Raw genomic sequence first — 20,789 nt, 5'->3', positions numbered from 1 at the left:
TGCTGTTTAATCTTTTCCCTCATGAGCTTGTCCACTGTTTCGTCTTCAACTTATTATAATACGTAATAACTGAAACAGTTATTGACAAGTCAAATCAATTATATACTACAGTAACTCCGCATGGCCGCTTTTCTCTCAATAGCTCTCGCTTCATCCATCATCAACGCCGCGTACCAAGCCTTCAAACCCGCCAGCTTCGTGTTGCCCATCTATCCTGTCCGTGTTCCTATTGCTACAAGTTCTCGTGTCATCGTCCATAGGCCATAATGCCCACACCCTTTTTTCGTTTTCTTCTCCCATTTCCGCCTCCTTTCTCTTTTTTTACACAGCGTGTCGTTCTGTGATCCTAGCCATTTCACTCATAATCCGTACATAACAGTGCGCTCCTCGCTCCTCGCTCCCCTCAGCTCTAGTTCTATGTGCTCAATGCGTAGATACATACATCATAACAAGAAAATTAAGGAAAGTGCTTCAACGTTTGACAAAGAGAACTCTCATTCACCACTCAATGGCAAGTTAAGACGAGATTCAGAGTATCATCACGGTGGAGATGACCGTCGTCTTGACCTCACTCTTCTTTCTTGCTGGACTTTTCGGCCTCTTGACTTCCACTTGATTTCTCTTGTTTTGCTCCAGAGGCCTTTTCGGATTTGCCCTTTTTCCACTTGGAAATCTTTTCGCCCAAGTACCGCCACGATCTCTTAAAGCCGCCCATCAGCAAGCCCTTGATGCTCTGCGAAGTGCTCGGCCAGTTGACCGTCTGCTTAATGACCTGGCGAGTGATGCGCTGTAGCTGTTCGGGGTCGTCTGCGGCAATCCGTTTCTCAAATTCGCCCGCTTGGCGCCGCTTCACGGTTCCATCAGAGTCAGATGTTGCCTTCATCATGGCCTTGAACTCGTCTTGGGGAATGCCAAACTTCTTGCGATACTGGAAGTAGAGCCGAGACCTGAAGCTTCCTGGCAAGCGCCTAACCATGTTTCCTCGCTTAACCAAATCCATGTCTTGCTGCAGCCTGGTGTTGGCCTCGGGGTCCAAGATCCAGTTCTCGTCGTCCAGCCGGACCGGGTCGACAAACGCCACATTGGGAAGTGTCCTGATTAGCGGAGCATAGAGTCGGCGGAAATGAACCATGTTGTGGGAGACGATGTTGGCCACCTTGCTCTTATTCTCGGTGGGAAGAGCCATTCTTGGATCACCGAGGTAGCTGAGGCCAGCAATTGTGCTATACAGATCGGATTCCGTAAAGTCGGACGGCAAAAGGAGGAGAGCAGTTCGGACGGCGGCGATGAGGTTAATCTGGTTCGCCAGACGGACTTGGGGATGGTCACGCAGAATCTTGACTGGCTTCTGGAGGCGCCCCGCCAAATACAAGTTATCCCAGGTGGACAGGTCCCTTACCAAGTTGTCGATGCTCGTAACTCCGTACTTGATTAGCATGCCGTTCATCTCAATGTAGGGGTTGAAGTAAACGCCGGCACCCCAGCCCTGGACTCTTGAGACAAAGCCCGAGCCAAGCGATGCGACTCCTGAGTAGTGATCTCGGTGTTGCTTCATGTTGATGGAGTGCCAGTGCTCTGTATGCGTGACTCCGAAAATGAAATCAATCATCTTGGGGGAGCCCTTTTGGGCCTTGACCAGGGCCTCGGGAGGCTTGGGGTGGACGGCTCGAAACTCGGCTTCACTAACGCTGCGACCGGCCTTTTCCTGGGGAAAGACGCCCGAACCATAGGCAAAACAGTAGACAATTGGAGCGTTGAACTGACGCAGCATCATACGAAGGGCCTCTTTGAGCTCATAATTGATGATCATGTGTTGATTAACACCAAAGAGACGATGGGGGAGCTCATCGAAGCGTTGGATGGCAAAGTCTACCGTATCCTCCCACTCGTCGCCATATAGGTTGAACTTGCCTCCAGCGGATTCTTTGCGACGGCTTGATGCCGACGATGCCGATGACGATGACGTTGAAGATGTAGATGTCGGTGCAGATGATTGGGTCGTGGGTGCCGACGATGTCTGATCGCCGCTGGGGCTATCTGCCTGTCGGTTCTGCGAAGGGGTTGTCGAGTTGGAAGACCATCGCTGCTGAGACGAGAGAGACGATGTTGACGGCAGCAGAATCAAAGAGGAGGACGAGGGAGATGACAGTCGTTTGTAGCTGGATCGAGCGTTGGAATTGGGTGAGAGGAATAGCGACGATAGCCGAGGCGCCGTAGTCGTTGCCAGAGAGCTTCTTGCCTGCGAGGGATCTCATGTCAGTAAAGCCCTCGTCATAGGTCAACACTGTAGATGTCTCTTATGTACCCCGATGCTTCGTCCAAGGGCGACCATTGCGAATGGAAAAGGGCGAGCCGATTCGATCTTTGGAGCTGGGCTGATCTGATCCGAGTTTGAGTGAGGGAGGGCTATTCGCGGATACGGGAGCAGCGGCAAAGGCCACGAGAAGGCGCTCAAGCGGTGCAATCCATGTACTGAATATTCGAGATCGGATTGGTATTAACACGAAGTTGGTTGAAGCTATTCGACAGCCGCATACCCAGCTGGTTTTGTGGTGTTTTGGCTGAGGATGGAATGGTGGGATGAGAATGAAGGGAGCTGGCAGAGCTTCCCACTAAGGTTGGATCTTGTTCTGCGGGTGGGTCACGGGCAGGCCTGGAGCTGCGTCATTGGCAAGGGGGAGAGCCAGGTACAAGGTGCAGCAGGTTTTAGATGCTGGGGGGACTTGTACTTGTACTTGCACTTGAATCTCGTCTTTAAATTCCATTTCATCCAATGCCAATTGCTGCAATTGTGCCTTTGGTATATATATATATATATATATATATATATATATATATATATGTATATGCCTCATAATAATTGCCACCTTTCTACAAGAAGAGCGGGAATATTTGGACGTTCCATGATTCGAGCTGCTGGTCCGGAGCACCGACCCAGACAATGGACCGAGTGCCGATTGGCTGGCGCAGATCTTATCTGATGACGAGCCAAGCTGTTGTACCTGGTCTCTGTACAGTAGGGACATCTACAGGTAGTTGACGCTGTGAACGAGTCAATCAAACATCCGCAGACTCTATAAGCCTTGAATATATCTACCAATATACTGAGCACAATTTTCTTTGTTTCCCTAATTGATTACGCGATCATACTCTCACCAGGAAACAACCCTTCAATCTATTGTACTATAATACCTTACAACACGAAAGCTTAAGCATCTGTACACCAAACTCAAGTTTGTTTATACTCATAGCAAATTTCAGCTGAAAGGCCAATTGGCACCTCAAATTTCTTCCAATTAGTGAAATCTTTATTTTCCCCAGATTTTTCTTTTCAATTGCAGTGTCATATCCGCTCTCCTATCTACCACTTCTTCTCTCCCATCTCCAACAAGCGTCTACCCGGGAGCTTGCATCATCACGTGACCACCCATACTGCATACTCTCAGACGCGCTTCTGCGCGTTTCGCAAAAGAACAAAAAAGGTCAACAACAGCCGATATCAGCATTTTCAAGGCCAGAGCCAGTCGAGATGCGCGGCCGCGCTACGCAGGAAGCGGGAGGCTCTGCCGGTCGGCCAAATTCTCGATCGACCAGCAGACTACGAACCGCAAGCAGCTCCAGCCTGCCACGGCCAAATCTGTCACTCCGTGATTCAAGGGTAAGTCGACAACGGCGGCGAGGGTCTTTGGTGTTTGATGCTCAATGTTTGATGTTTGATATCCTAATGATTCGTTGCTTGTGATTAGATAGCGTCTTTTCGAGCAACTCAGCCCATTCCCACCATCCAGACCGCAGAATCAAGCACATCCAGACCAGCATCAAGGCAAAGCAATGCGGCTGCTTCAGTTCGAGGCTCGCTCAAGAGCTCGGGGTCAAAGGAAAATCTAGTGCCGCCCAGCACAGACGGACATGAAAAGCTTCACAGAGAGATCGAGGCCCTCAAGGCTGAGATTGGAACCTTGCAATACCGCCTGCAGACTGCCGAGCAAGAAAAGGACATTGCACTGTCTCAGCAAAGCAACAAGATGGAGCAAGCCCGTCGGCGAGAACAGGAAGAGGCCCAGCAACGCCAATCGGCCGAAGCAGAAAAGGCCAAGGCGGACACCAAGACGGAGTCAATTAGGCGGGAAATGGAGGAGCTAAAGGAGGCCGCAGAAAACGAAAAGCGAGCGCTCGAGTCCAGAATTCGAGCCGCCGAGGACGAGGCCCGTCTTGCACAAGAGCAAGTAGAGGACCTCACCAACGCCAAAGACGAAGCCGCGAGAAGAGCAGACAAGAAAGCCAACGACTTGCAGATGCAAATCGCCGCTGCAAACAGCTCAATACAGGAAATGAGGCAGGAGGCCGAGGCCCGAGAGTCGGCGCTGCAGCAGTACCAAGAGCAGATTTTGGAAAAGGACAGCGTGATTGGCAGGCTAGAGGCAGACGTGTTGCGGCTCAAGGCGCAAAGCGGCGATGCAGAGACCATGGAAGTCATCAAGAGGGAGCTGTCAGAACAGGTTTCGCACATCCGTGCCCTCGAAGCCACAAATCGCGACCAGCTTGCCGAGCTGAAACGACTCCGAGCCGTCAACAAGGCTGTCGAGATTGTCGAGGAGGAAAAGAGAACGCTATTGCGCAAGGTCGAGGCTGCGGAGAGGCTAGAGGCGGAGCTGGCAGAGGCCAGGATACAGCGGCAGCGACTGGAAGACGAGCGTCTATCGTGGTCGGCCTATCTAGAGAATGTGTCGGAAACAGGCCAGGCCGAGTTCGACTCTCCCGAAGAGATTGCGCGGGCGCTCGTCCAAGAGCGGCTGACGAGTGCCTCTTACGTCGAGCAGCTTGGAGCTGTCCGTGCTGAAGTTGCAGCGCAGCAGGGGCAGATTCAAGCCTTGGAGGAAGAAAAGGCCCAGCTACGGAGCCAAGTCGAGAATGCTACGACGTCTGCGCAGGCCGCCAACACCGACAAGGTGCGCATGCGTCTGGATCGCCAGCGAGCCTTGGCCCTGAAAGAAGTCGAGTACCTGCGCGCACAGCTCAAGGCGTTTGACATTGAGGAGCACGCGATGCAGCCCGATGACTATGACGAGAAGCGGGCGGCGCGGATCCAGGAGCTGGAGGACATGGTGGACAATTACAAGATGGAGGTGCAGCAGCTGCATGGCGAGCTCTCATCCATGGACGTCTCGTCACAGCAAGCGTCGTCGCCACAACTGTTATTAGCAGGGAGCAAACGAAGCCGCGAGGAAGACGACGTCGCCCAGGAGCAAATGGGCCAGCTTACGCGTAAGAATCGCAAGCTTCAGGAGGATCTGACGAGTCTGCAGACGCAGGTTGTCATGCTCGAAAAGGACCTGTCGACCAGTCGCGAGCAGCTCGCCGCGGCCAAGGAGCAGACCAAGACGCGCGTGCTGTCGCTGAGGTCCAACCCGACCTCGGACTATGAGGCAATCAAGCGGGCGACGCTGGAGGCGCTGCAAAAGGAGAACAAGGAGCTGCTGGCGACGCTGCGATCGAAGCAGACAGACCCTGCGATCCCTCTAGTCCCGACGTCGGTGCTGAACGCCATGGAGCGCGAAATTGCGGCGGCCAAGGCAGAGACGGCGAGTGCGCAAAAGTCGGCGCGGCGGCTCAAGGAGGTCTGGGGCTCCAAGTCACAAGAGTTCAAGGAGGCCATCTTCTCGACGCTGGGGTGGACGGTGACATTTATCCCCAACGGCAAGATGCGAGTAGAGAGCACGTTTTACCCGTCGCAAACAGACGAGCACGAGAACTCGATTGTGTTTGACGGCGAGAGGGGCACGATGAAGGTGGGCGGCGGGCCTAAGAGCGCGTTTGCACGCAAGATTGGGGATCACATTGGGTTCTGGGTGAGGGAGAAGGGATGCATCCCGGGATTTTTGGCGGCACTGACTCTGGAGTTTTACGAAGAGCATGCGAGGGCCGCTTCAGGGGAATGATGTGATGGGTGATATAGAAGAGGAGCTGAGGAAGAAGAGAAAGACGGCGGATATCGATTTTGCGCAAGTGCTGCCCGGTATTGCGAGTCTTTTTTGCTTGTTGCTCAGTTTTTTGATATCACGAAGCAGGCATACGCGGGATTGGGTTGGCATGTAAGTTATTGATCATATTAGGAAAACGTCTTATTTAGTAGCATTTGTGCAGCCTTTTAAGGAATATGATGGCCATGATTATGCTCTATAGTTGAGTGAAGAAGAAGAATCACTCCATTGGTAGCATTGATTTCTCACACTGGTGACTTGTTCGTTTAATGCAGCCACTTGTGTATTACAACTGTATATGTATTCAACCCCCTTATATATGGACACAGTAATAGGTAGTATATACATGATATATCAACATATATATAAATCAACTCATTCATCACCATCTTCTTAATTAATTCCCAGTCGGACCACACGTCGACACCTTGAGGCCATTCATTATGTTGGAATAACCCGCAGGCTGCAGCTGATCCGGCACACCAGCAGGAATCGTGCCCACATACGCATTAAAGTTGTAGATTCCGCAAGGACAATGATCAAGAATCTGCATCCCCGCATCGCCAGACAAGCCGTTGACCTTGAACGAGATCGGACCAGGTGCCATGTCGACGGAGAACTTGTTTGCGCCGGCAGCAGCCTGGAAGGTCTGCGTGTTGCCACCAACAGTGACTTGGAGAGTACCAGCTTCCTTGAGCAGTGTGACGATGAAAACTTTGTCTTGAAGAGTCTGGTATCCGTCGGGCCGGCCCTTGAAGTAGTTTCCCGTAGAGTTGTCGGCGTCTCCCATGGTAGTATCTGTAGCATCGCAGTTGATGCTCGACAATGTAGGTCTGAACCAATACACGATCTTATCCTCGGTGATATGCGGTGCTGGATCACTTGAACCCTGCTTGTACGCGGCGATAAAGGGCTCGGCCATGTCCAGCCAGCCGTTGTGCGGCATGCCGTACGTCCACTTGGAGTTTCCGTCGTCGCCGTGCGGGCTGTCGAGGCGGCCGACGTAGTGAGACTCGCCGTAGTCGTTCCAGGTGATGATTTCGACGAAGCGCGGCTTGAGCTGCAGGATCTGCGTCCAGCGGTCGAACCAGAGGAAGTCTCCAGGAAACACCCAGTTCTTGGAGTAAGGCACTTCAGCGCCAAAGTGGGTAGAGAACCAGGGGGATACAGGGGCGAGATATGGCTTTCCGGCGAGGGCGTTGGTGTAAGTGTTGTCACCATCTTGGACAGTAACATTAGATCCTGGCTTGGGGGCCTTGTTGTTGCCGTCGCTGGGCCAAGCCATCCAATTAAAGGCGCTGTCAACATCGCCCAAGTTCGTTCCCTGCTGAGGATGGAAATTGGGAGCCCAAAAGATGTTTCCCCCAGCCGCAGAACGAACAGCATTCGAATCAACACCATCACCAGCAAAGCTCGAGGCGAAGATCTTGCCGTCGACGAGCAGCTGAGCGGGCTTGGAGCCGTACTTTTGGATCATCTGGCCGACTTGCGTGCCCTGGTCGGTGTGGTACCAGTTGAAGTCGAAGCTGATGAAGACCTTCATGCCGTTGTTGGCCGCCGACTCGTAGGCGTACTCGAGCTGCTGGTCGGTGTACGAGTCTACGCCAATGTTGAGCGCAAAGGCGTCGATGCCGGCGGCTTTTGCGTTTTTCATGTCGGCGTCGAAGTCGGCGGCGCTGCCTCTGTTGCCGACGATGCCAATCTGGTGAGTTAGTGTTAGCTGACTGTTGGTTTTTCTTATATTCGTGTTATATCAACATACCATGAAGTGACAAAAGACGAGTGGTCCTCCATTCTGGCGAGATTCAAGAGAGCTGGAGCTGGATCGAGGCACGGAGAGGGCAGACGACGAAGCAGCGAGTGCTGCCGTGGCATAAAGCTTGATCAAGCTCTGGATATGCATGATTTGAGATGAAGGCTGTTTACAAGTCTCAACTCAAGAGGTGCAGATGGATACAAAGCCCAATGCTAGACATCATGAATGAGCGGCCCTTTGTCTTATTTATACATATCCAGAACAGACTCGGCAACTCTCAGCTCAGCTCAACAGCATTCTCCCCTATATTCCTCCCAAAATCCCCCGTCTCTCCGCCCCCTGACCATGTTTTGTTTCGTTTTCATTTTCATCCATTTTCTCACGTCACGTCCTCCTTGGGGGCAGATGAATTGGTTTTTGCGGGCTGCTTCATCTGGAAGTGATCATCTGCGTGCTAAGAAGCTGCGAATCCGAGGGCTGATCCAAGTGGGAAATGATCATCTTGGCGACGCCGCAACTCTCGGCGGTTTAGACAGAATAAGTGGGACAAGAAAAGAAGCTATAATCATGATGAAGCAGGCGGATGAAAAGAATAATTAGTCAGTCAATGGAGGGATTGCGAGGAGATCTGGTAGATGTATATAAGCGACGGATATATATGTAGATGTAGATGCAATGGAAACAGGCGAGGAATAGTACATACTTGACATCTTGTGTAAGTAGTTGTTCTTGTAGCGTTGCATTGAATTGTATTGAGACGGACAATCCAAGATGCCGAGCCCGACTAGAGGCCTAAGAGACGGTGCGAGTGAGCACTATTTGCCATTGATCTATGCGTCTTTGTTCCGTTCCATGTGAATACTAGTAAAGGATAGACAGTACTTGGCTTGTTTCGGGAAAATAGGCTGCGCCTCCATAAAATCTCGGCAGATTGTCTATTAGCATCTGACACCTGTATCAGTTATATTGTATCTTTCATCTATTCAAATAATGTCCACTATTCAGCTCAATGCCTTACATGATAGCCTCTATATACTAGAATTCAAATACTCTGTAGATATAACACGAGCTGTTCCCTCTCTAGTTCTCTCTCCCCTCTTGAACATAAACAACAAAGATCGGTCCTACTAACTCCGATCCTATATCTCCATCCCGCCAAAACAAAACAGGGCTATCAACACAAGGTTATTTACATCCCTATTTCAATCTACGCCAATCAATCCTCCCCTTTCAGCTCTACCCCGTATTCCCATTCCGCAAAATATGATTGACGGAACATCTTTTTTTTCTAAATCGATTACTCACCACCTTCTACATCAAGCTCTTCATCGCCCTCTACATTTCTCCCAAAGCGGCATCTATGAAGCCGCGCCTCAAAACAAAGATCGACATAGAAAATAAGCTGATGAAATCGCCCGTTCTATGTACTTACTCCATAATCCACTTCAGCTGCAACTCTAAGCTGCCAATGCAATGCAACCACACGTTGATATTAGTCTCCCCCAGAAAGGACCATTTCACACTCACAAAATTCAGTTCACCCTCTGCAAACAACAAACAGAGCGAACAAAGCAAGTAAGTAAAAGAAGGCATCAGCAAAAAAAAACATATTTCATCCCTTCTTTCTGCAAAAAAAGACTATTACTACAACCTTCTCATACAAACTAAACCCTTCTTCTTCCATCTTCCATCCTCCTCCTCAACTCTCTCTCCAGTACAACGACGACACAGGAAATCTCTCTCTCCAACACGACGACAAGACACAGGAAATTAAAACGCAAAGAAAGGCCAAAAAAACGAGAGTAACAGCGTCAGACAAAAGTAAATATTAGTAGAAAAACGAACGAACGTGTGTACACATCAGCACCCAGCAAATGCTCTCCCTCAAAAAACAAAAGAACCCCTTGATATCACGAGTGAATAGATAAAACTGCCAAAAAGAAAATAATAGGTCGGTGTAACGGTCGTGCGATACTTTTCTTTTTTCTTGTCCCCCCAACAAACACAAAAAAACGAAAAGTTGTTTCAATAAGAGTAGTAAAAAAAGTCGCTTCAAGTTTGTGTGTGTTTTTCATCGCTCCAAACGGTGAGGCTGGTGGTGGTACCCCCCCGTCGAGTTCAAACATCATTAGCAATAGAACTTTGCATAATATATAATATAAATCTCAACCCCTTTCCCCCAGACAAAGAAGCACCAATGCCCAGTGTCAAAAAGCCATTATTTCCCCTCATATTTGCCGCTCACAAGCTTCCTCGTCACAGGCACATCGACCCATGTCGGCTCCACGAGCGACGGGTTTGAGCTGGCAGGGTTCTCGTCTGCAAACGGATCGCTTTCCACGGCGTCCTTGCTCGGCACCGCCTCCAGCCTGGAGATGGAGATGCCGCTGCCCACGATGTCCTCACCCGACACGGCATACTCCCACCGGGCTTCGACATGGCCCGGCTGCGGCTCCACGCCGTCTGCGCCGACAATGCGGCAGACAATCTTTTGCGTCACCTCGGTCAGGGTCACGTCTCCCAGTCGCCAGTACACAAGGTGCTTATCCTTCAGATGGGTGCCGCTGGGCTTCGTCTGGGCGCCAGTCGCCCGGCCCTCGTACGACACCACAAAGACGACGTTGTGCAGCGTCACGGGGGCCGTCCACTTGCACTCGGGGTTGAGCTGATACTGCAAAAGGAGGCCGAGCTTGTCGCCTTGGGGCTTCCACGCGGGGTTGATCAGGAGAGGAGCGTGTTGGCCGAGAGAGGGGGTCTCGGATTCGTCCGCGAAGACGCGGTATGAAAAGGCAGTCGCCGTCTTGGAGATGTGGGAAAGGTCGAGAGCGAACTGGTCAGGCTGGTCGGGAGATGCGTTGTGAACAAAGATGCGGTTGGGGCCGATGCGTTCCAGGTTGGCAAAGTTGTTGATGCGAATGGTTTCATGTGCTGTTCGAGGTTATCATCACTGACCTGCTATAAGGGAAGAAGAAGGTAACTTACTCTTGGTAGAGTCGGCATCTGCTGTGGGGTTGTTGGCAAAGGCAATCTCGCCGGCAACCGATGTACTCTTCAACACGCCACCCTCAAAGAGAACCGAGACGGTCTCGATAATGGACGCGTTTAGTCCCGGCGCCGTCAGCTCAGGGTGCTTTGGATGCGCGCTGCCGAGCGAGTTTCCAGATCGCACAGACTGCGTGTCAGAGGCAGCGCTGGCCTCGGAAGCAAGCGCAGCAACGGCGGCCGGTCTAGAAGATGGGGGTCGAGGGGGAGATGAAGGGATGGCCGGCATGGCGGGAATGGCGTTGTCCGAGTAGCTTTCCGGGAAGTGCAACACCGGCGCATAAATGGTGTTGCGTACATCGCGGCGTCCTCGAACCGTCATGGAGCGTCGGTTAATGGAGCCCATCTTGAGCGTGTTGGCCACGCTGGAGAGAGCCGCTTGTGCGGCCTCGGGGTCTTCCTCTTCAATCGGCTTGTTCTGGATATTGAGCTTGAAGAGCTGGTCATTCTCATCGGCTGCGGCCTCCCTCTGGGCTTCTGAGATGGGGTCGTTCATGGGTGCTCGAATCGTGAAGCCTTCTTCGTCCTTGGAGGTTGGAGACACAGGCTCTTGCTGGCTCTGCTGGGACGGTGGCGGGTTGACAGCTGCTGCTTCTGGTTGCTGCTGCTGTTGGAATTGTTGTTGTTGCTGCTCTACATTAACATTACCATTGGTGGCGCTTGAAGATGGCATGTCTGGCGCCTGGGTATCCAAAAGACTTTCTCCAGCTGCAAAACCGTTCGTGTTCCCGTTCGTCGACGGTCCACCCTCCTCTCCCCTGTCTCTGTGCATGGCGTCTGATGAAGACTGGGGCCTGCGAGCCTGGTCTGGCATCTCGGGCAAGATAGATAACCGGTTGTTTTCGTGGAGGTTGCTCGAGGATGTCATAGGAGAGACACCGCGGCCATGGCTGCTACCGAGTCGTCCAAAGGTAGGCCCGGGCGTCTTCTGGGGAGAGAGAGAGCCGAATCCCGCGTGGACGCTCTGGCGTCGCCGGCCACCAAACATGGTGCCCAACCTTCGCAGCTTGGATTCTGGCGAATTGCAAGTCATTGGTTAGCAAACAGCGCATTTATCTCATGGCATTTATAGTCAGAACACTTACCAGGCTTGGCCTCACTGTTGGGCACCGAATTGTGCTCGCTGGCGTCGTCTTCTTGTGGCGGCTGGGAGGTATTCGGAGTCGATGGAACGCTCGGCTGGCTGGCAGCGGAATTCTGCGACATGTGGGTTGTTGAGCGTCTTGTAGCCGTCCTGGACGGCGGCAGCTGGGCCTTGCCGGCTGTCACTTTTTGCACAAAGCTCTGCACCTCCCTCTCGGTGCTAATCTCGAGCATCATTGCCAGTGTTTCAACGGAAATGTCGGAGTCTCGCTGGGCCCGGTCGGACTCGTGGGTTTGGAATTGCGTCAGCAGGTCTCGCAGCAGGTTGACGCGCGACTCGTCGAGGACTTGGAGGGTCTCAAAGATGAAGGGCGACTGCGATTCCCACTGCTGGGTGGCCGACTCGAGCTTGGATGACGCGGCGTCGACCTTTTGCGTGCTGGCCTTGCCGCCCTTCTTGGTGAGTTTGTCGGACTTGTCTCGCGCGTCGTCGAGCTCCCTGGCCATGACGGTCAGGTTGTTGGAGATGTTTGTCATGTTCTGGACGTCCTGGCGCTGGGGAAAGCCTCGGAGGGGCTGCTCGACATCATTGCCGAGGCGATCGGCGAACAGCTGGTGCGACTGGGCGATGCGTTCGACGGACTCGATGATTCGGGACCACGGAAGCTGGAAAACACTGCGGCAACAGTCGTTAGCAGCAGGCAAATCGGGGCCCGGACTCGGGCAGAAGGCATTGGCGCAGAGGATTAGCGACTCACCCCAGTTCCGACTGCGCATTGGGAGATTTGAACTGGGCCAGCTTGCGCATTCCCAAGACATACTGCTCCTCGACGCGACGGCGCTCCTACACCAGGGTCAGCTTTGCTTCCCGGCCGGACCAGAGCCCAACGGCACCTCGGCCGGTTGTTCCGCGCGGGCGGTGCGTACCTGAAGCCAGTCGGCAATCTCGAGATTGATCTTGTTGATGCGCTTCATGCGGTCGTTGAGCGTCTGCACGGCCTGGCCGGGCTGCAGATGAGCCTGTCACCAATGGCGCCACCAGGGCGATTCGTCAGTCCATTGCGCCTCGCAAAAGCACCCGCAGAGCCCTCCAGGCATCGCGGATGCTCAAAAACACAGGGAGCAGGTCCTCGGCTTACCAGCATGGCCGGATACTCTGTCCTCGGCGTTTCGTCCATGATGTGCGGCGTCTAACGGGGGACCGGGGGTTGCGTGCGGAGCGGCAAGAAGAAGAAGAAGCTGACTGAAGCTGAAAAGGGCGGAATCGGGGAACGGCGGATGACGGACTGGAATCGGGGCTCCGTTCCTAGTCGGATGCGCGCATGGCGATGCCGCTGTGGTGGTGTTTTGGTCGAGGGTTTGGTGGAGGGAGAAAGAGTCCAGTCGAGTTTGGTGGAGATGGTGACGGAAGAAGAATTGGAACCTCACAGCAGCATTGAGTGCAGTGGTGCCAGAATCCGGCTCGGGTGCTAAGCTCGAGCCCGCTGTAATTTTTTCTCGGGTTCAGGCTCAGGTTCCCTTGCAGTTGCTCGCAGTGGGCCAGCCTCGCTGTGACATTAGCCGGGAACCCAATTACGGGGGTGCTGGCGGGCCAATTATGCGCTGTGGATGCGCTGTGGCCCCCAGACTTGTCAGCAGCCAAACTGCACTGGGGCGGCGAACTGGACAGTTACGTGCCATTGATGTCGTCGGAGAAGCCTCGGACCAATGCAAATGCAGTCTGGTGCTTCAAAACATCACCTGCAATAATACGCAGCGGGAGATCCTGGTCGGTTTCAATCAAATGGAGCCGAATCGGTCAAATGACGTGTCGCATTGGCAACGGGGATGCTTGGCTGGCATGATCGAGAGGGGGGAAGAATAAACGATTTGCTGCATAATTAATTAATCAATCGCCGGGTTGTGCATTTCAAGCTTCAAGTTCGATGCTATTTATAGCTGATTTTTGAAGCTTGGGACGTCTTGGGCTTCCCTTCAATATACCATCCGGATACTCACTTACAATGGCCTCCTCCGCATGGAAGTCGTCCGTCTCATCAGTAGACCGATATGAGACAATATCCAAAATGTATGCTTCATAAATACCATCTCATCAATTCTTACATAGTGCTGACCGCATCATAAGTCTCGAGGCCCTCCCCTCGCAGGACATGAGTGAAGCCGTCGCCATCGAACAAGCAGCATACGACAACTCATCCTCACTGGTATATCCCTTCACTCTAATACCCTCAATTCACCTCAATTAACTAACACAAACACACCTAGGACGAATACATCTCCGCCTGCAACCCAAGCAAACACCAAAATGCCCCATCATCATCATCACCCCTATCCTCACACTCACACTCACCACAACCAGCTCCCCAATCCGGCATCACCATCGGCCCATACGCCAACTGCTCCCCCATCTCAGACGGCATCACCTCCGAAGTCTTCCGCTCCGGCACCACCGCCCTCAAAGTCATCGTCCACAGCATCATCGAGCCGCACAATCCCCTCCGCGAAATCAAGATCCTGCAGACCCTCCGTCCGCCATGCATCCCCCTCATCGAGTCGTTCCGTGACCATGAGCAGCGCCTCGTCCTCGCCTTTCCGTACATGCCGCTGACCCTCGCCGACGTCCTCGAGAAGAGCTCCTCGGCGCTGGACAATGCCCTGATCCGCTCCGTCTTTGGCCATGTTCTCAGGGCTCTTGCGAATATTCACAGCCAGGGCATCGTCCATCGCGATATCAAGCCTTCAGCGGTCCTCCTCGCATCGCCGTCCGGCCCTGCTTATCTATCCGACTTCGGCACCGCTTGGCATCCCGCCTTCTCTGCCTCCTCCGAGCCCCCGGCGTCCAAGATCCTCGACATCGGCACCGGCCCGTACCGCGCTCCCGAGGTCCTCTTCGGCGACAAGTCCTACGGCCCTCCCGTCGACATGTGGGCTCTCGGCGTCATGCTCGCCGAGGCAATCCGCTCTCCGCCTTCACCACCATTCGAGTCCCGGCCCGTCCACGAAGACGGGAACCAGCTCGGCCTCATCCTCAGCATATTCAAGACTCTGGGCACGCCCACGCCCGAGACGTGGCCCGAGGCAAAGGCGTTTCGCGTCACACCGTTTGAGCTGTGGACGGTGTTTCCGCAGAGGGAGTGGGATGTGATATTACCGGGTGTTGATGCAGGGTTCAGAGATGCCGTAGCGAGATTGGTTCGCTACGATGGGAGCAGGGCTACGGCCGACGAGGTGAGTCAGGCTTCTGATCCGAAATTTTCATGCGGATATATGTGCATTGCATAATAGCTAACGTGCATCTTCATCTTCACCAGGTTCTAACATACAAGTGCTTTGCAAATGATGAGTAACACGAAATCCAGGATAGCCTCCCCCAAATATTCAACACGCCTTCTTCACATAAAATCATCCATCATACATGTACACATTAAGATAACTCTTTATAATCGTCTTATTCAAATCAAAAAACCATCTCTCTCTCTCTCTCTTCTCTCTAGCCGCGTCTCCTCTTCTGTGTATCGGCACCCAGATAATCAATCGGGTTTCTGCACAAAGGACAAGTATTCTGGCTGCTGCTCTGGAACCACTTGTACAAGCACGTCCGGTGGAACAAGTTCTTGCACGTCGTGCACCTCTTGTCCGGCATGCGCTTGTCTGCCGCAATCACGCTGTAGCAAATGGCACACTCCGTCTGGCCCTTGAGCGCGCCGACAATGTTGCGCTTCAAGATTTGGACGCCGTCAATGACGCTACCTCCGGAAAATGTGATAACACCTTGAGTCGTCATGATCCAGCTGTTCCATGTGCGCTCTTTGACGGCCACGGATTCCTGGCCTGTGACCGTCACGGCTTCAATCGGGTAGTTTGGCGACACCTTGATCACGATTGAGGCCTGTGTATCGTCGACTTCGTAGCCCACAATCACCTCCCGAGCATTCTTCGAGATCTTGACAAGCACTTCCTGCTCATCTACCCCTGGAGCATCCTGCTGGTCCACCCACTCTTGCACATCATCGAGTGTCTCGGAGATGATGAGGGGTGAAAAGTATTTTGTCGTCCATGCTTCCACAGCGATGCGCGTTTGCTTGGAGCGACAGGCGAGATACCACGCCTTGAAGAGGCCTGGAATGTACTTGAGCGTAAGATAGAACAGGTGCACCAGCAGCCACTGCATGTTCCTTTCTTCAGGCTCTGACTGAGCAACTTTGACGTCGTAGTTTTGGATGTTTTCCGTCGTAAGCTGTTCTTTTTCGAGGTTCAACGGGTGTGCGGCCGAGTGGCCCAGGACGTCAAACATGAAATCCAAAAAGGGAGATATGTAGTCACCCGTCTTGAGGTTTTCCGTAAAATCGCTTCTCATTTTGAATGAGGACGCTGAGTAGCCATCAAAAACAAGTTTCCATGATAGCAAGTAGCTTCGAATCGGTGACGGGAATTGCGCGAGCATTTCGTCCGAGTAGCGCTCCAGAGTTGGTGCGTCGAGAAGCAACGACAACAGCTCATCGGGTAAACGGGCATCTATTGCACACAGTCAGCCACTGAACCCAGGTTCAAAATGATAGATTAACTGATGAGAAGAAAAGGGAAGGGGAAAGTCTTACCAGTCTTATCCAAAAGAATGTCAATAGACTTTTGCGCCTGAATGGCCGGTAGCGCCCTGTGTAGCAAATCGAAAGCTGCAGTCTGAATGTTCTGAGACTCCGAAGCAACAAGCTCATAAATTTCCGGAATGTCTCTTATATTTTTGATAGACACCTTTTCCACCTCTCGGCATAGCAGAGCGTCCACAATCTCTAGAGGCTGGCTGCTGGCTCCGCGGGGAAGCTTCAGCAGCTCAATGAGTGATTTAGATTTCTTGCTTGCTGATTCTCGGAGCGCGTCTTGTAGATCATCATTTGCATCCTCAAGGTTCTCGAGTGTCTTCATGAGCTTGAGCGAAGAGTGGATAAAGGGTAGAGCGTCTGGAAGGGGGTGGCTAGCTGCCTTCTCCCACAGGTCAAGACTGAACTCGATGGCCTTTTCCCAATACGAGCCAAACACATCGCTCATGCAAGGTAGCAGTAGATTCAGCACGCGGCAGATCTCGGCAGAGAGAGGGGCACTCAATGGCTCTTCTTCTTCAAGCCACGATGTAATCTGCCTGACGGCAAATACAATACGGTTATTGGCCACGGGCAGCTCTCCGCCGGCGTACACCTGTGCAGACAGAGAAAGCAAGACGAGGATCATCATGGTTTTGCTATCACTTGCAGAGGCACCCGCGACGTCACTGACAAGCCGGTTGCAGAAGTTGCTCACCAGCTTGGACGACTTGATTGTCTCGCCTAGCCCCGATATCGAGGCAGCAGCGAGGAGAGCAGTCTCAGGGGTAGCCTTTGCCAGCACTGGCTTGAGAAGGGTTTCCTCTAGACTGGGCGGCAGTCCATGTGCTTCTGACAAGACCTGGAGAATCTCACTAAGAGCCCGGGCACTGTAAACACCTCTGGGCGTCAATTCCCTTGATTCCTCTTTGAGGAGTTCGACAAGTCCACGGAAAACATGAGCCTGCTCTTCGTCCACCGAATTGTCCCACCACTGGGACGCCAAGGAGCCCTTGTTGATAACATAGTTCCTCAGCGTCGTCACCAGAGACTCTGCTTCTGACAGGGCATCAGCAGTATCCAAGGTTCGCCAAAGAGAGTTGTCGTCCCTCGAGGTAATCTGATCCGTAGCAAGCTGTATGGTGAGGCACTGGATACACAGCAACTCTATCTGAAACTCACGCGGCAGCTTGGTAATATCAATCCCTTCCTTCAAGAGGAGTGCAGAGTAAAGAGACATTCTCAATGGTACTGAGCGACCTTTTCTGTCTCTGTGCACGCGAACCTCGGTTGGCTGAGCGGTCAAGTTGGCCAGCGTGACGGCGCCGCCCAGGCTGTTGGTGATGGACAGAGAAGGGTTGATAGGTTGTTCTAAGAAAGGTGCCAGCTTCTGCATCCAGACATTCGTGCTCGGAAAGATTTCCTCAACGGCAATGCCGGCAGCGTGCGCTTGTTGAGCCTGCTTGGATAAAGTTTCGATATCCAACGACTGAGGGCCTGCTCGTTCGAGGTTGTCTTGTATGATTTCAATCACCGGCTGAGTACCGGCTCCGTCTCCCTGCAAAAGGGCGCGAATTGCGATGGCCTTTGATGAAACGACATTGCTGCTAATCTCGGACAGGCTCAGTAAGTGAGCAACCAAGGCTGTATGAAGCGAATCGTTTTCGGTAAAGAGCTGTGGCCTGCCCTTGGCAAGGACTTCTAAAGCTCTCAGTGCCGGCTCCGCAGATTCTTGCTCCTTGTCAAGAATTTCCAATAGCTTTTCGGATAGCTCTTTGCAGCTTTCGTCTGAGAGGCCTCTCTCACTCATGCTGGCTTCTAGCAGCTCCCATCCAGGCGCCTGGTTCTTGACAGAGTCGATTGCTTCCGTTGTGATGTAAGTCTGCAATTTGGCATTCCCTCGGGTGAGCTCAGAAGCCTTTTCTTCAGAAATAAGGGATATGAGAGCTGAATTGCGAGTGGCTCGATCAGGAAATTCCAAGACTGCTTCGACCCAGGATCCCCAAATTGTGCCGTAGGCTTGGTATCTAGACGGGATTGCTCCCAGGAGGTTAAGGCAGGACAGCAGCGGCCTGCTTGACGCAGATTGGATAACCTTTTCAGCCGAATCTCGCGCCGCCGCAGCCAAGAATTCCGACACCTTGTCTCCAGTCTCGCCATCGAAAAGGTGCTGTGCGGTGCTAAGCGCGTATTCGAGGGCGCCCGCGGCCCCAAAAGGTTTCATGTTGCGGTTCTGTAAGATGGTGAGGCACTGGTCGATGACGGTCTTGGATGGAGCTGCGGTTTGATCTGGCAGAGATTCACCGATGACAGCCAGCTTCCTGTGGATTTCTCCAACAAGGCCAAACCACCGGCGTCCTTCTTCGGCAATCTTCTCTTGAGATGACTGGTACTCTTTAGACACCTCCGGCAAAGAACCAGCGATTCTGGTACACAACAGATCAGCCAAACGTCCCCACTCCTCTGCCGATGCCGCGATGACGGCTGAGGGGCTCCGAAGAATAGTAAGATGAGCTTCGACCAGAATAAACATGGCATTGGGGCCCAGAGGAATGGCCACTGGCTTGTCAGATACAGTGAGGAGCGAGTGTTCAAAGAGGGGGAAGATCTGTTCGCGGGCGAAGACGAGCTTCTCGTCGTCGGAAAGGTTTCTGATGAGGCGCTTGAGAGTATCAATGTAGCACTTCCAGGCCATAGATGTGTTTGTTCGGGGCTCTTCGCGATTTGTAACGCCGGCTTTGACGGCCCCCAGAAAGTCAGAGGCAGTCTCGAGTTTCTTCATCTGTTCTTCTGGGAGGACGGATATGAGCTCGTCAAGATGTTCCCAGTACTTTGCGGGACAGCCTTGCGAACCCTTTTCGATAAACTGTCGTAATCGTGAGAGCGCGGGCTTCTTTTCTTTGGGAGAGGGTGTCCAGAGGTCGGGGACAGCTTGCGACAGCCTCGTCAAGGCCCGGACATAGTCGAGCGCAGAACCACTCTGGCTGGTCTTGAGGCCGCCCGTGACCATGGCTTGTTTGGCCTGGGTAGACTCGGCATAGGGGAGCTTGCGGTTAAGGCAAGTGATGACAAGGTGACATACAGTCTTTCTCACGGCGCTATCGTTGAAGGTGATGGTGCGCCATACAGTCTCCTCGGAGAAGAACTCGTCGAGTTTGTCGCTCTGGTTGGCAACTTCTTCGTCGCTGAGCCTCTGCAAAAGACTGAGCACGAGCGACAAGCTGCTGCCCACAACTCTGATGTACTTGGCCTCGGCATCGTCCTTGGTTGTAGATCTCTCGTCGCTGAGTGTATCCTGTGTTTCTCGGATCGCATCGATGGCGTAGTCGAGAATCTGCGTCTGGCACTTTTTCCAGAACGCCGTCACCTTTTCCGGAGTGTTGATAAAGGACGAGAGCCCGTCGCTGGCGGCGCGCGCAACTGCCCGGTCCCTATCATAGAGTCCAGCCAGCCACGCGCCCACAATCTTGGGAATGTGTCGCTCGGCTCGCCTCCGCGCCGACTTGATGAGCTCGAACTGGAGGTTATGCGCCAGCTCGCGGACGCGGCGGGCGTTGTCGATGCTGATGCGCGGATACATGCCGGTCCAGACATCCAGGATGGCATCCTCGACGCCGCCATCCTTCTCAAAGGGCCGCGCCTGGACATGCGCCAGCAGATCCTCCAAGGCCTTTGTCTTGGTGGTGCTGTCCTTCTTCAGCAGGTTCTTGAGAGACACAACGACATTCGGGTCCGAGACGGCGCTAAAGGACGGGGGTTCGGCGAGGTACGACAGGGTGCCCGTCCCGCCCGGAGCACCGAAGCCGCCGAACTTTGCGCCCGGAGCGCGGCTGGCGGCGGCGGCGCGCTTCATGGTCGGACTGGTGAGCTGAGGGCGAGAGGAGAGGAGAGGAAGAGGAGAGGCGGCGGACGAGCTGCGTTGCGCAAAGCTCTGGCGAAGGTGGTGATGAAGATCTGAAGGAGTCGGAAGAGGGACCGAAAAATTACTTAGTAATGGCCCTGGGGCTGTGGCCGCTGGAAAAAGGCGCCTGTGATGTCAGCTTCGCCTGCGGGAGCGCCTGCAGCTGGGGCTTTCAGCGCGCGGTTAGCTAAAGAACTAAAGAGTCACGCCGGCTACAGCGGGGTTTTCTGCCTCGTTATGTAAGCTGGAAATACCCGCCCGCACCTTGACTTTGTTAGCATTTGAAATCAAGAATCAAGCAAGAGAAAAGCATTCCTCGCCAGGTTCGGCTGGAATCTTATTTCCTCTCTCGACCAGTAACAAAACTACGGTAGTGCAGAAGCCATCTACTATATATATATACGTATAGAGCTCAGAGGCGTAAAAAAGCCTTAGCAAAGCTTAAGAGG

At 53.1% G+C, this 20,789-nt stretch overlaps 6 protein-coding genes across 6 annotated transcripts; 2 read left to right on the top strand and 4 right to left on the bottom strand.

Moving 5' to 3' along the window:
• Position 1: 1 nt before the first annotated feature.
• V8C40DRAFT_244497 (mitochondrial matrix Mmp37-domain-containing protein) lies at positions 2-2,796 on the bottom strand. The gene is made up of 2 exons (XM_083215668.1): positions 2,306-2,796; positions 2-2,239 (listed from the first exon to the last, which is right to left on the bottom strand). Exons 1-2 carry the CDS (start codon positions 2,330-2,332, stop codon positions 569-571), a joined length of 1,698 nt encoding a protein of 565 aa, XP_083073832.1. The 5' UTR covers positions 2,333-2,796; the 3' UTR covers positions 2-568.
• A 685-nt stretch (positions 2,797-3,481) lies between these two features.
• On the top strand, positions 3,482-6,169 carry V8C40DRAFT_244496 (coiled-coil domain-containing protein MAD1). Its single transcript, XM_083215667.1, has 2 exons — positions 3,482-3,658; positions 3,747-6,169. Exons 1-2 carry the CDS (start codon positions 3,530-3,532, stop codon positions 5,937-5,939), a joined length of 2,322 nt encoding a protein of 773 aa, XP_083073831.1. The 5' UTR covers positions 3,482-3,529; the 3' UTR covers positions 5,940-6,169.
• A 209-nt stretch (positions 6,170-6,378) lies between these two features.
• On the bottom strand, positions 6,379-7,884 carry V8C40DRAFT_287262 (glycoside hydrolase family 71 protein; the record flags this gene model as incomplete). Its single annotated transcript, XM_083222688.1, has 2 exons — positions 6,379-7,683; positions 7,744-7,884. The coding sequence occupies 2 exons, from the start codon at positions 7,882-7,884 to the stop codon at positions 6,379-6,381; spliced, it is 1,446 nt and encodes a 481-aa protein (XP_083073830.1).
• Positions 7,885-9,391: 1,507 nt separating this feature from the next.
• Positions 9,392-13,261, bottom strand: V8C40DRAFT_244492 (Muniscin C-terminal mu homology domain-containing protein). The gene is made up of 7 exons (XM_083215666.1): positions 13,002-13,261; positions 12,790-12,882; positions 12,621-12,706; positions 11,865-12,538; positions 10,720-11,793; positions 9,497-10,665; positions 9,392-9,415 (listed from the first exon to the last, which is right to left on the bottom strand). The coding sequence occupies exons 1-6, from the start codon at positions 13,038-13,040 to the stop codon at positions 9,956-9,958; spliced, it is 2,676 nt and encodes an 891-aa protein (XP_083073829.1). The 5' UTR covers positions 13,041-13,261; the 3' UTR covers positions 9,392-9,415; positions 9,497-9,955.
• A 389-nt stretch (positions 13,262-13,650) lies between these two features.
• Positions 13,651-15,717, top strand: V8C40DRAFT_217310 (div-4 protein kinase family protein). Its single transcript, XM_083212181.1, has 4 exons — positions 13,651-13,930; positions 13,988-14,066; positions 14,128-15,090; positions 15,174-15,717. The coding sequence occupies exons 1-4, from the start codon at positions 13,866-13,868 to the stop codon at positions 15,207-15,209; spliced, it is 1,143 nt and encodes a 380-aa protein (XP_083073828.1). The 5' UTR covers positions 13,651-13,865; the 3' UTR covers positions 15,210-15,717.
• Positions 15,353-20,292, bottom strand: V8C40DRAFT_274767 (ubiquitin-protein ligase RKR1; the record flags this gene model as incomplete). Its single annotated transcript, XM_083220639.1, has 2 exons — positions 15,353-16,377; positions 16,461-20,292. 2 exons carry the CDS (start codon positions 20,290-20,292, stop codon positions 15,353-15,355), a joined length of 4,857 nt encoding a protein of 1,618 aa, XP_083073827.1.
• Between the last annotated feature and the right edge of the window lie 497 nt (positions 20,293-20,789).

Source organism: Trichoderma camerunense, assembly GCF_050948025.1.
Source record: "Trichoderma camerunense strain CBS 138272 chromosome Unknown V8C40scaffold_8, whole genome shotgun sequence".
NCBI lineage: Eukaryota > Fungi > Ascomycota > Sordariomycetes > Hypocreales > Hypocreaceae > Trichoderma > Trichoderma camerunense.
The sequence above is the reverse complement of the archived record's forward strand: the minus strand, read 5'-3'. Positions and strand labels throughout refer to the sequence as shown.

What these genes read in the sequence shown, in the direction of transcription:
- V8C40DRAFT_244497 (XM_083215668.1), bottom strand. Translation starts at nt 2,332, where the DNA reads ATGGTCGCCCTTGGACGAAGCATCGGG. An exon ending in CCCTTGGACGAAGCATCGGG is followed by an intron (nt 2,240 to 2,305) that starts GTACATAAGAGA and finishes GATCCCTCGCAG; the next exon opens with GCAAGAAGCTCTCTGGCAAC.
- V8C40DRAFT_244496 (XM_083215667.1), top strand. Translation starts at nt 3,530, where the DNA reads ATGCGCGGCCGCGCTACGCAGGAAGCGGGAGGCTCTGCCGGTCGGCCA. An exon ending in TGTCACTCCGTGATTCAAGG is followed by an intron (nt 3,659 to 3,746) that starts GTAAGTCGACAA and finishes GCTTGTGATTAG; the next exon opens with ATAGCGTCTTTTCGAGCAAC.
- V8C40DRAFT_244492 (XM_083215666.1), bottom strand. Translation starts at nt 13,040, where the DNA reads ATGGACGAAACGCCGAGGACAGAGTATCCGGCCATGCTG. An exon ending in AATGCGCAGTCGGAACTGGG is followed by an intron (nt 12,539 to 12,620) that starts GTGAGTCGCTAA and finishes CTGTTGCCGCAG; the next exon opens with TGTTTTCCAGCTTCCGTGGT. An exon ending in CAACAGTGAGGCCAAGCCTG is followed by an intron (nt 11,794 to 11,864) that starts GTAAGTGTTCTG and finishes GCAATTCGCCAG; the next exon opens with AATCCAAGCTGCGAAGGTTG.
- V8C40DRAFT_217310 (XM_083212181.1), top strand. Translation starts at nt 13,866, where the DNA reads ATGGCCTCCTCCGCATGGAAGTCGTCCGTCTCATCAGTAGACCGATAT. An exon ending in TATGAGACAATATCCAAAAT is followed by an intron (nt 13,931 to 13,987) that starts GTATGCTTCATA and finishes CCGCATCATAAG; the next exon opens with TCTCGAGGCCCTCCCCTCGC. An exon ending in GCAGGGCTACGGCCGACGAG is followed by an intron (nt 15,091 to 15,173) that starts GTGAGTCAGGCT and finishes CATCTTCACCAG; the next exon opens with GTTCTAACATACAAGTGCTT.